General features: G+C 40.3%; 7 protein-coding genes across 7 annotated transcripts; 5 read left to right on the forward strand and 2 right to left on the reverse strand.

Moving 5' to 3' along the window:
- The first annotated feature begins 75 nt into the window (after positions 1-75).
- WALSEDRAFT_33470 (hypothetical protein) lies at positions 76-9,113 on the forward strand. The gene is made up of 15 exons (XM_006959656.1): positions 76-114; positions 165-1,460; positions 1,504-2,146; positions 2,192-2,405; positions 2,447-2,458; positions 2,504-4,202; positions 4,246-4,595; positions 4,640-7,302; positions 7,349-8,106; positions 8,158-8,198; positions 8,243-8,290; positions 8,335-8,403; positions 8,456-8,471; positions 8,518-8,597; positions 8,643-9,113. The coding sequence occupies exons 6-9, from the start codon at positions 2,842-2,844 to the stop codon at positions 7,472-7,474; spliced, it is 4,500 nt and encodes a 1,499-aa protein (XP_006959718.1). The 5' UTR covers positions 76-114; positions 165-1,460; positions 1,504-2,146; positions 2,192-2,405; positions 2,447-2,458; positions 2,504-2,841; the 3' UTR covers positions 7,475-8,106; positions 8,158-8,198; positions 8,243-8,290; positions 8,335-8,403; positions 8,456-8,471; positions 8,518-8,597; positions 8,643-9,113.
- Positions 756-2,028, forward strand: WALSEDRAFT_52273 (Metallo-dependent phosphatase; the record flags this gene model as incomplete). Its single annotated transcript, XM_006959657.1, has 2 exons — positions 756-1,460; positions 1,504-2,028. The coding sequence occupies 2 exons, from the start codon at positions 756-758 to the stop codon at positions 2,026-2,028; spliced, it is 1,230 nt and encodes a 409-aa protein (XP_006959719.1).
- On the reverse strand, positions 2,074-2,442 carry WALSEDRAFT_20975 (hypothetical protein; the record flags this gene model as incomplete). The annotated part of the gene is made up of 2 exons (XM_006959658.1): positions 2,074-2,146; positions 2,192-2,442. Coding segments are annotated over 2 exons (324 nt in total), but the record flags the coding sequence as incomplete, so codon positions are not given.
- On the reverse strand, positions 7,558-8,817 carry WALSEDRAFT_65587 (inosine guanosine and; the record flags this gene model as incomplete). The annotated part of the gene is made up of 7 exons (XM_006959659.1): positions 7,558-8,106; positions 8,158-8,198; positions 8,243-8,290; positions 8,335-8,403; positions 8,456-8,471; positions 8,518-8,597; positions 8,643-8,817. 7 exons carry the CDS (start codon positions 8,815-8,817, stop codon positions 7,558-7,560), a joined length of 978 nt encoding a protein of 325 aa, XP_006959721.1.
- Positions 8,872-9,132, forward strand: WALSEDRAFT_65588 (hypothetical protein; the record flags this gene model as incomplete). Its single annotated transcript, XM_006959660.1, has 2 exons — positions 8,872-8,944; positions 8,996-9,132. 2 exons carry the CDS (start codon positions 8,872-8,874, stop codon positions 9,130-9,132), a joined length of 210 nt encoding a protein of 69 aa, XP_006959722.1.
- A 159-nt stretch (positions 9,133-9,291) lies between these two features.
- WALSEDRAFT_33472 (mitochondrial phosphate carrier protein) lies at positions 9,292-10,333 on the forward strand. Its single transcript, XM_006959661.1, has 2 exons — positions 9,292-9,527; positions 9,576-10,333. Exons 1-2 carry the CDS (start codon positions 9,298-9,300, stop codon positions 10,273-10,275), a joined length of 930 nt encoding a protein of 309 aa, XP_006959723.1. The 5' UTR covers positions 9,292-9,297; the 3' UTR covers positions 10,276-10,333.
- A 3-nt stretch (positions 10,334-10,336) lies between these two features.
- Positions 10,337-11,764, forward strand: WALSEDRAFT_33473 (NicO-domain-containing protein). The gene is made up of 4 exons (XM_006959662.1): positions 10,337-10,854; positions 10,901-11,457; positions 11,502-11,610; positions 11,658-11,764. Exons 1-4 carry the CDS (start codon positions 10,405-10,407, stop codon positions 11,748-11,750), a joined length of 1,209 nt encoding a protein of 402 aa, XP_006959724.1. The 5' UTR covers positions 10,337-10,404; the 3' UTR covers positions 11,751-11,764.
- The last annotated feature ends 758 nt before the right edge of the window (positions 11,765-12,522 follow it).

The raw sequence follows: 12,522 nt of genomic DNA on the forward strand, positions 1-12,522 counted from the left end.
TCAGCCACCAAGATGATTAAACTGGAGGATCTGAAAAATCTAGAAAAATTAAAGATTTCTACCGGAATATTATCCACTTTACTTAGATTAATATCTTACGCGTTCTTACGACTCGTATGGCTGTTATTTTTATTGCTCATAAACTGAAACTGACGCGTAAACAGATACCAGGCAGGATATTCGTATACGCAATTACACTCCTTTACCCAGCTTATATTATTTGCTTTTTAAAATCAAAGAACACACGCTCATTTAGCAGTAGTCCGGTTAAAGCTCTCTTGTTTGGTATTCCGTCGAATGACAATCAATATAATTGGGCTAACTTTATCGTAAACACTATTATATTTGCAATGACTCAGGATTTCTTATGGTCACCTCTACTTTTACTTCCAGCTTCGAATGTAGCATTTGCTAGACTAGGTCATGTGACAGATGTGTCTGCAAAGGTAGTAGCACGCGTCCCACCACCAAACTGGGTATCTCAAGATTCCTACGATGGTACTGATCATGAACCACTTGCTAGAGTTATATACAAAACCCGAGACAGTGAAAATTCTTGGTTGGATGGTCCGACTTTCGCAGGAGCTTCACCTGAATCCGATTGGATGGACGCTGTTACGTTAGAGAACCTCTGGCCATCAAATGATTACGATTACAGCGTAGTATATCTCGATGGAAAGCGTATACCTGGAATTCCTGAGACATTGCCATTAAGAACATCCCCGGATCCAAAGTTGACTTCAATCAAGGCTTCCATGTGGGGCGGTAATGGTGGTACTAAACTATCATTCGTTTCTGGGTCTTGCGTTACTTTAGGTTTCCCATATAGACCAGCAGGTCACTTTAGAATACCAGGATTCGACCTTCTTGCTGAACACATTAAGAAACATACAATGGATTTCATGATTTTTCTCGGTGATTTCATCTACGCGGATATTCCGCTCAGTATTGGTACATCGCCTGAAAATTACTGGAGAAAATATCGTCAAACTATGTCTTCAGATTCGTTTAGGAAAGTTTACGAGCAATTACCATTCTATCATATGTATGATGATCATGAAATTGCAAACAACTATGCAGGTCAGGACAACTTAAACGTATCTCCATATAGAGAGGCAATGATCGCTTGGAAAGCTTACAACTCAGCGGGTAATCCTGATGCTCTCACACCAAATCATAGTTATTTCTCATTTGATTATGGTGATGTAGCATTCTTCACATTAGACACACGCGCTCATAGATCTGCTAATCAAGAAGATGACGGTCCAGAGAAGACTATGTTGGGCGAAACTCAAAAGATTGCTCTCCTGGAATGGCTTAGTGAGGTAAACAACACGGCTACCTTTAAGTTCATCAGTTCATCAGTTCCATTAACGCAGCTTTGGAAAGGCGTTGATGGACATCTCGATACATGGGCAGGATTCAAGAATGAGCGTAAATGGCTCTTAGACATCCTTCAGGTGGGTTATTATTCTAATCTTATGCTTTGTTGACATCTTTTAGTACGTGCCTAATGTCATCATCTTATCTGGAGATCGCCATGAAGCTGCTGCAGTTGAATTGAGAGATGCCATCACCGAGTTCTCGACAAGCCCACTCAGTCAGTTCAGTGTACCAATAAGAACATTCAAACAAGACCACACCGAATGGATAAAAGACGTCGTCAGAAAGGAAGACCTCAAGCATCTCTATCCATACTTGGTATCAGACGGAAAGGGAAGATTATCTCATCCTGATTCTTTGATACATACTACAGTAGAAGATGGAGACTATGTGACGATATCCAAACCAGAAGATCGGGTGCTGGCATATCTACCAGACGGCTTTGTCAAATGGACGACATTCGACGTTGACACGACGAGTTCAATGCCAACTGTAAACGCGACAATTTGGATAGACGGCAAGGCTACATGGAGTAAAGTAATAAATGGCAAACCAATTAGACAGTCAAGCAGTGCTTTGTCCCTTATTGACTCAGTAGGCGATATATTTGATAGTATTGGAATGAAAATCTTTAGCTTCTTTTGATAATTTATGAAAATCTAGTTTTGTACAGTATAATTCCCAACCTAATTAACCTAATCTTAAGCCTAAACCTAAGCCGGCGATGAATGTTGCGCGACTCTGGAAGTCTGCGGTGAGGAAGCTTTCTACATGTTAGTAGAGGAGATAAGACATACGGGAGACTTACTCTACGAGTCTGTTCCAAACTCTAGCGACTGCAACACCATCAGATGTGCTATTATCTCCAACTTTGCGCTTGAGTGACGCGTTGTATCTTCTACTGATATTGTCCCATTTGACGACAATGAGACCTTGTGAGCGCATGTATTGCAAGAATACAAAAGCGGCACCAATGAAGAAAGCAAGTATTTTTGCACCTTTCTTAAGGAATACACCACAGCCTGAGCCTATTAGCAAAATATGAGAGAGAAAGTAGACATACAGATACCACAGACTATTAGTTGTGTAAGGTAAGTAAAGAACCCTTAAAGACACTCACCTGAACCAAATCCAAGGTGTCTATAGTTGACAATGCTCTCTGGAAGATCCTCTATATCCTCGTCTGATTGCGTAACTGGTGTAGGTTTAATCTCAGAAGCTTCTGGGCTAGCTTCACACATAACTTTCTTGTTATGCATATTAAAGGCTAATAATCCACCAGTCAATCCAATAGCACCACCAGCTATCGATAACTTGGCACTCTGTGGAGACTGCATACGATAGCAGAAAGGATAGTTATTCAATCTAGCAGATCTCCTTACCATCTGACTAGTAGATTGCGCATATCTTCCAAATCTAAACATCCTCAACGTTTAACTTGAACGTCCAACTCCATCGATGACATCCCGAGATCAGAACGGCGACGTCAACGAAATAGATTTCTACACACCGCTAGCGTCAGAACAGAGAGATGATATAGAGGAGTATGATGATAACCACCAAGATTATACTGAGGGTGCAGATGATAAGGAAATCGAGAGCGTCGGTCTCGATATCGCACATAGACGGCGTGAATCGCAACTAGAAAATCTCAGTGATGGTTATAGTGGCAGTATTTTTGGTGGCCCAGATAACGTCTCAATTCCTTCCTCCGTCGTTTCATTCAGACACGGTTTGGGCGGATCTTCACACTCGCGTAGACCAAGTCTCACGCACAGGAGCAGCTTTGGTAGTGCCATCTCAGATGGTTCCGATAATACTAGGCCGTTCTATAGAAGAGGCGATAGGTCGGCATCACGATCACGTACCAGAAGAGACAGTAACGATAGCTCTAATAGTCCTCTATTAACGACTTCTTCACCACCTCTTAGCGCTAGCAAAGGTTCCGGGATGTTTAGTGGCATTGCTGCTATTTTCGGCAGTAAAAATGACGAAGAAATGACGAGAAGACGGCCGCAGGCGAGCAGAACCAGCAGTGTTGGCCACATAGGAAGCGATGGTAGTCATATAAGTGATACAGACTGGGGATATAGTTCAAATGAGGAGATTTCGGATGAAAATGATGACATTTCTTCTGAAATGGCTTCATCCGCTGCAGCTAGCTTAAACGATTCTGAGTCTTCATCTGTTGCTTCAAGCAGACGGAGGCGCTCTAATGATTTCTTGCCTACAGGCACTTTTGCTCCTGATCCCGTCTTTGGAGATACCAGAATACCGATGGAGATATCACAAGAAGAAACGATAAATCCAGATTTAGAGTTCTTCGCTAAATCTGATAAGCAAGGTTGTCAATCCAGGCAAAAAATCTACATCCAAGAAGAGGATGTTAGTTTATTGATCATTGGCTTCCGTAGATCTACTTTTGGTCACTTGTTATGGTCTTTAGGTGTCGTTCTCACATTCGGTTTACTCTCTCTTATCGGACGCTGGATACCATCACTATGGTTGAGATTGGCCTCCATTGAGGCGCCGTTCGTTAGTGAGTCTGGTGATAATCAGGCTACTTCTATCATCGTAGAGACACAATTTGGGCATGTTAACATATACAAGATAGACTCGATGCCATTTCCGTATCCAATCTCATCAATATTTCCACATGACACGATGCACTTCACACCTTCTATTAACAAAACCAAAACTACCGAAACGGTTGAATCTGCGGGCACTTCCAACTCTTCGTCAGCAGACATATTGAGATTTTTCGATTACCGTTATACAAGATTCATTTTACATGAGGACCAAGGAGTCTTCCGAATGATCAGGTGCGTAATAGATTTACCAGTTTACTCATCTGACAAAAACCAGAGATTGGCGTGATCCACGTTGGATTTCTCAGACTGCTGTCGCGGGTGGTCTTCCAGAATCAAAACGCGAAGAGCGCAGATTACTATTTGGGCTCAATGAGATTGAAATTGAAGAGCGTTCTTGGGGTCAGCTGTTTGTCGACGAGGTTTTACATCCATTTTATGTCTTCCAGGTTGCTTCAATTGTGCTCTGGAGTATTGATGATTACTATTACTACGCGTTCTGTATAGCCGTTATTAGTATTTCATCAATCATCAGTACACTTCTCGAGACAAAGAGGACTGTGAAACGGATGAAGGAAATGTCAAAATACTCCTGCTCAGTATGGTTAAAGTCTAACAATGAATGTGAGCCTCAATTATGAAATTGAAAACATTTTAACATAAGTCAGGGCAAGTAGTAGATTCGACATCTTTACAGCCAGGTGATATTTTTGATGCTGCAGATCCAAATTTACATACGGTACCATGCGATGCTATCCTCCTCAATGGTGATGCTATAGTCAATGAATCAATGCTTACTGGAGAATCAGTTCCCGTCGCCAAAGTTCCAATTTCAGATTCGTTATTGCGTACTTATGCAAAGACTGAACCAAAAGGTACAACGGATATTTCACCAAATCTTGCGCGTCATTTTGTGTATTCTGGTACAAAGATTGTTAGAGTTCGCGGTGAAGGCATCTTACCCAATGGTCAAGAAGGTCCTGCATTGGCATTAGTCACTCGTACTGGATTCAATACGACAAAAGGTGCACTCATTCGTTCAATGCTCTTCCCTAAACCTATGGGGTTCAAGTTTTACAGAGACTCTATGAAATTTATTGGTGTTCTCGCTGGTATCGCATTTTTAGGTTTCTTAGCATCTAGTGTCAACTTTGTCAAACTCAATATCGCTTGGCACACTATCATGATTAGAGCACTTGATCTTATTACTGTTGTTGTACCACCTGCATTACCGGCCACAATGTCAATAGGAACATCATTCGCTATCAGTAGATTGAGAAGGAAGGGTGTATTTTGCATTTCACCAACAAGGGTCAATGTTGGAGGCAAAATCAATGTAGTTTGTTTTGACAAGACCGGTACATTGACTGAAGATGGTCTTGATGTTCTTGGTATAAGATCAAAGGAAGATGCAACCAATAGATTCTCAGAATTATACCAGTACGCTACAGAAATGCCACATAGTAAAGAGAATCAGGCTCTCCTATACGCCTTAGCTACTTGTCATAGCTTAAAGCTTGTTGATGAGCAAGTAATTGGTGACCCCCTTGACATAAAGATGTTTGAGAGTACGAGCTGGACCCTCGAAGAAGGAAAGATCGGTTCACGTCCAACGGAACATCAAAGTAATGAAACTGCACAAAAACAACCTGACAAGAAAGGCAAAGGCAAGTCTTCCAGAATACCTAAAAGACCATCAGCATTAGTTCAAACGATAGTGAGACCACCTGGTGGTAAAAACCTTTCAAGTGCAACATCCAAATCTTTCCTAGAATTGGGAGTTATACGCACATTTGATTTCGTTTCTAGTCTCAGGAGAATGAGTGTCATAGTAAAAAGACTTAAGTCACAGTCAATGGAGGTGTACGTCAAAGGTGCACCTGAAGTAATGTCAGATATTTGCGACAAAGACTCCTTACCTGAGGATTACGAGGATCTACTCTCATACTACACCAAACATGGTTACAGAGTTATAGCATTGGCTGGTAAATCTATACCGGGCTTGACTTGGATAAAAGCACAGAGACTAAAACGTGAACAAGCTGAAAGCGGATTACAGTTTTTGGGCTTGATTATTTTTGAGAATAAGTTAAAAGCAGGTACAACACCTGCAATTTCAACACTCAGACAAGCGCATCTAGCAATTCGTATGGTTACTGGAGACAATCCAAGAACAGCAATTAGTGTTGCTCGTGAATCAGGGTTGATTGGTGTTGCTGGACATGTTTTTATTCCAACATTCATCAGAGGTTCAATTGAAGACCCAGATGCACAACTCGAATGGTCTAGTGCAGACGATGACAAACTGAAATTAGATTCTTATTCACTTCGACCATTCTTAGTCGATGAAAACGTAAATCAAGATTTGAATATCGAATATCAAGATTATCATTTGGCTGTCACAGGTGATGTTTTCAGATGGATGATGGATTTCGCCCCTTTGGAAACATTGGAAAGAATGTTAGTGAAGTCGCAAATCTTCTCTAGAATGTCTCCAGATCAGAAATGCGAGTTAGTCGAGAGATTACAACAACTTGGTTATACAGTAGGATTTTGTGGTGATGGTGCAAACGATTGTGGTGCTCTCAAAGCAGCAGATGTCGGATTGTCTTTGTCAGAAGCTGAAGCTTCGGTGGCTGCACCATTCACTTCAAATACACCAGACATTGGATGCTTCATTGAAGTTCTAAAAGAAGGTAGATCTGCTTTGGTAACTTCATTTAGCTGTTTTAAGTATATGGCACTATATTCACTTATTCAGTTCACTTCTATCACTTTACTATACTCATTCGCATCTAGTTTAGGCGATTTCCAATTCTTAGCTATTGATCTGGCAATTATCTTACCAATTGCTGTCACAATGGGAAGAACCTTACCATATCCATCTATTCATCCTAAGAGACCAACGGCTAATTTGGTATCCAAGAAAGTACTGACATCGATCATCGGACAAACTTTAATATGCTCGGCTATTCAGTTCTTCATTTTCTTTGATGTTAGAAAACAATCTTGGTATGAACCTCCAGAAGTCAACCTTGATAAGTTGGAAACGAGAAATTATGAGAATAGTGCAGTCTTTATCGTTTCATGTTTCCAATATGTACTGGTAGCCCTAGTATTTAGCGTTGGACCACCATATCGTCAACCACTTTATACGAACATACTGTTTTTGATCACTTTGGTAGTATTATTTGCATGCGCAATTATAATCTTGTTCTTACCATCTGGAGCGGTATTTGATATCTTAGAGTTAATGGAATTCCCTTGGTCGTATCACCTGAAAATCCTTGGGGTAGTAATAGTGAATGTGATAGCATCATTGACATTTGAGGTGAGTTCTGAACATGCCACAAGAGCTAAGACTAACAAGATAATAGAAATATGCAGAAAAGAAGGTAGCAAAATATGTAGGAAGTCTATTACGTTCATGGAGACATTGGAGAAGAGGTGACTATTCTAAACCAAGTAAAGCATACAAGCATGTAGAAGGAAATTGGCGGTAATTTAAGCATCATTTGTAAATCAATTTTATAATGCATCTATATAATTTATCTACTTTTCTGATTGCTCCATCCGGTAGTTAGTTTTATACTAATTTCTCCGCTGTTGCTCTAGATTCAATAATTTCACTAACAAGTCTACGCATATCTTGAGCTCTCTTTTGACCTTCTTCGAGAACTTCAACATGGCTGACAATTTCTGATGGTTTGTAAACAGGTGGTGCAGTTCCGTTTATTTCAGCGTCAACAATAGCTTTAGCAGATGGGTAAGTATCAGGAATTACGACAAAGTTAGTAACGAGTGAAAGAACCAATACTTTAACTCCAGCGTGATGAGCTGCGATAACTTCTGGGATTGTTGACATTCCTACTACATCTGCACCTGCTTGTCTGAGGAGTCTACCTTCAGCTGGCGTCTCATAAGTAGGACCTGTAACCCAGCAATAAACACCCTCTACTATGGCATCTCTAGCAATACCAATCTTGTGGGCTGCTCTGTGTGCCAAAAGACGAAGATCGAATGAGTGCGCATCGCTTTGTGGAAGGAATCTAGGTGGTTGAGGTGGCTGTGGGTTTAGTCTTTTCAATGCTTCAGTTTGTATTGGCACCAATGGTCCTTTGAGTGGGTTATCCGACTAGAAATATCATATGAGATGAATATTTTCACTGTTGACAACTACACTCACACTGAGACCAGGGAATGCAATGTGATCATGAATGGTGACAACTGGAAGGTATTAAAGACTGTATGATAGATTCTAAGTTACTCACTGCTTCCAGTTGGTATTTGAGGGTTGAGTGAACCTGCAGCATTTGTAACTAGCTCGGAGTTAGCACGGTAAAGGCGTATACTGAGGACATACTGATGATACTTTCTATTCCCATATGTGCCATTGTTCTAATTGGGAAAACGACTTGCGTTGAGGACCATCCTATCGGGTCATATGAGCAGCTGATACGTTTGTCTTTGTCATATCAACGAACCTTCGTACATGTGAAACTGAATATTGTGAGTAAAATAAACAATTCAAGACATTTGAACTCACTCTACCCAACATACATACGACTGGTACTTTAGTTTCTTTGCCTAAGAAACCAAAAGCGAGTTTAGATTTGTGTCCACTAACTGTTTTATGTCAGTGAGGAATATAATAACATTTGTGAAACATACCACCACTCTCTGCAAATCCAGGTATACGATTGTATTCCAACTCGAAACGCTGATCAAGGTCATCTGCGAGTGTACCTAAACCGCTACCGCATACGATACCAATAACAGGATGTCTGAGGTTCTCTGGTACGATAGATTTTATAACTTTAACAGCGTTTTCGATGTCGGTGATCATAGTTTAGCTTCAAGCCGTTAAATCCGTTGCTCTCCAAAATACAACCATCTAGAAATGGTAGAGGAACAGTCAAGCAAGCGTAATAGTGGAATTAAAAATGATAAACCCGTTTGGGATAGTTGGAAGTGTAAGCTAAGGTATTAGAATTATGTCAGCGAGGTTGAACGACACTCTGCAGCTCTCAGCCCTCGTAATAGAATGGTGATAGCGGGATCTGTGTTTGTATTCTCAGCTATTGGCTTATACGTATCAGATAGGCTTGAAGAAAAGTACCCAGCTGTAAATCCTGCACTTTTACAGCAGCAGCAACAGTAGCAACAACAGAAACAAGAAAAGTAAGAATAGAGAGGAACCCAACAAACACCTTAAATAATACTTATTTATATACATCTTTTAATTTATTAATCCAGTGCGATGACGTCGTGTTCCAAACGCCCAAATTAACGGAAGCGGACGTTTCCTTTCACTTACTTACCCACCATGTCCGAAGTAAAAGTACCAAACTTCAGTGTATCAGACTACAGCAAATTCTTCTCAGCTGGCGCTATATGCTGTACGCTATCCCATGGATTAATGACGCCATTAGACGTTGTTAAAACAAGAGTACAAGTCGACGATGCATTTAAAGGCATGAGTTTAGTCAGAGGTGCTAAACAGGTCATTGCCAAAGAAGGTTCATCTGCTTTGTTAACCGGCTTTGGTCCAACTGCGTTAGTGCCTTTACATTATGTGATGATTTTCTAAAGTTTTTTAAATAGCATCGGATACCTCTTTCAAGGTGGACTAAAGTTCGAAATGTATGAATACTTCAAAAGATTGAGTGTTCTAAGTGTTGGCTCGCACGAAGAAGCTGTCAGGAAGCGCACACCGATTTATTTAACATCAGCTGCATGTGCCGAGTTTGTAGCTGACATAGCCTTGTGTCCACTGGAAGCAACAAGAATTAGATTAGTTAGTGACAAAAATTTCGCTAATGGTATGGTAGATGGTTTTCTCAAGTTAACTCGTCAAGGTGGTCTCAGAGTCCTCTATGCTGGATTCACTCCCCTCTTAGCTAAGCAGGTTCCTTACGCTATTGGTCAGTTTGAAGTTAATGAGTTTTGTCACGAACTTGTCAATAAATCACTCGGAGAAGAGAAGAGAAAAGCTATCAGACAATCAAAGAGTGCTGAGTTAAGTTTAACACTTGGTTGTGGTATTGTCGCAGGTGTAGGTGCTGCAGTACTTTCACATCCTGGTGATACATTGCTATCAAAAATCAACAAAAACCCTGATCCTACTAGATCAGCTTCAGCACAGTTAATTCACCTCGCTAAGGAGACTGGATTTAGAGGTATTTGGAGTGGTCTCGGCGCTAGAACTTGGATGACTGCTGGATTGGTTAGCAGCCAATTCTTTATGTATAAAGCAATTAAAGATGCGCTGGGCGCCCCAGCCGGTATAGAGATACATGGTTAGATATAAAGTTTTTTTAAAAAAATTGTAATTTAAACAATTAACATCCTACCTGAAAACCTCCGAGAGCTCGGTCAACTTCTGCGAGATTTCATTGACGTTTGATAAGCAAACTGATACAGTCATTATCATATGGGAATATTACCGAAATATCAGACGACTATTCTAACGAGGATTGTTATCTTAATAAGCACTCTTGTCATTCTTAACTCTCTTTTATGGGTTGTCACAAGTTTGACGTTCTCAGGGAAATTACTGTCACTGGCATTAGTGGCATGGACATTGGGACTTAGGCACGGATTAGATAGTGATCATATTGCTAGCATAGATAATTCGATTAGACAATTAAGCGCTAAAGGTATATATCCAGTCACTGTTGGTCTTTATTTTGCAACTGGGCACTCATCGGTGGTGCTTTTGGTCACCGTTGCACTCATAGCTGGTGCTCAAGTCTACGATAACCTCAGTAGCCTGGAAGATTTCGGCGGTGTGATTGGCGGATCGATCAGCTCAGCTTTCTTACTTTTATTAGGAATCGCTAACTCTATTACACTCTATCAGGCTATACAGTCACGCAGAAAGGTAAGATTTGTTTTAATTTAAATAACTATCACTCAAAAGCCTTCAGATGAAAGTGAGACTCGAAAATGGAGATGTTGAAGGAAATAGTGAAGAAAACGAGACAAAATCGCCGACATTTTTGTTCAGAGTTCTTTCACCTGTGTTGAAATTTGTTGATAAACCATCAAAGTTACTTTGGGTTGGTATACTATTCAGTTTAGGATTCGACACAAGTTCTTCTATTGTCTTGCTGTCAGTTTCAGCATTAGCGGCTGAGGATGTGCAGAACCCAATCTATGTTCTCTTATTCCCATTACTCTTCGCTGCTGGAATGATCCTCGTCGATTCACTCGATAACGCAATGATGGTCTTCTTATACACACCCCGCCTGGAATGGAAAAAGGAAGCCCAATTCAAGTTGTTTGAAAATTTAAATGATGACAAGAGCTCTATAGCGAGTGAAGAAGCAGCAAGTGATGAAGGTGCACCTTTGATCGACGGCGATACGAACGCATATGGTACAGTTACGCTTCCGGAAGATGACAAACTTGTACAACAGAAGATACTAGATATAAACAAGTATACAGTTATCATAACTGCACTTTCGGTGACAATAGCATTAGGGTAAGGTTCCGATCGATTTGTATGATGTCACTAATTCCCGACAGTATATCAATTATACAAATAATGGGTTTAGTAGTCGATAATTGTCAAACCTGCTCAGACCATATAGATAAAGGAGATTGGATAGGAAATTGGTGGCAATTCTGGGTTACTGTGAGTTATCAATGTAACGCTAAACTAGAGAATCTGACGAAAAGTAGTTGAATGATAATAGCATTTATATTGGAGTTGGGATAATAGCATCCTTTTCTGTTATTTTGGTGATGTACTTTTTGTTGTACTCGAAATCATGAAATTTTCATTGAACCTAATATACGGACGAGAATGTAGCAAAAGCATATGTACTTTTTTCTATAAGGACACATGATCAGAATTACAACTTAAGTAATTGATATGAACAAATTTTGTTGCTTTTTTAGTATCATGTTCACCACATTAGCTACCTTCGATCTTAACGGTTCGCTAGGCCAACCCACTAATGAGATGATGACGGCCGACAGTTACGTCTTTAAACAAAATCTGCCGTTACCACAATCTTCTATTATAAAACAGTGAGTTTGAAGTTTATTTATCAGCAGGAATATACTAAAGCTAACCGAAGTGGACTCATGTCACCATCCATAAATCGATTGGAGTATGAAATTTGGAGTAAAGACAATTTGTTTGAAGCCGCCAAATACGCTGATGGTTAGTATCTAATAATTGTCAATAAAATCTCATTAGAATATAGATGGTGGATGCGTTATACCCCCGACCGATGAGATTCTATATAGCAAACCAATACAACCGTGGAACACCTGCATAATCAGCTCAAACTATAGCTATGAAAGTAGTAACTATCTGAACTACTTTTGTCAAACTACAGCAGGAAGGGAAGAAGACGATGAGGCAATTAATGATAGCCTCATTTATGAACATAGAGAGCAAAAGCAGATTCAGAAATTACAATCATTACAGCAAACAAATAACCATATACCGGCGAATAACGCGCAGAAGAAACAGCAAATCGCAGAATCGACTCAGACCGCACAGGTATTAGTTGGGACATCTAAACCACCACCACGT

This window comes from Wallemia mellicola (assembly GCF_000263375.1).
Source record: "Wallemia mellicola CBS 633.66 unplaced genomic scaffold WALSEscaffold_19, whole genome shotgun sequence".
Taxonomy (NCBI): domain Eukaryota; kingdom Fungi; phylum Basidiomycota; class Wallemiomycetes; order Wallemiales; family Wallemiaceae; genus Wallemia; species Wallemia mellicola.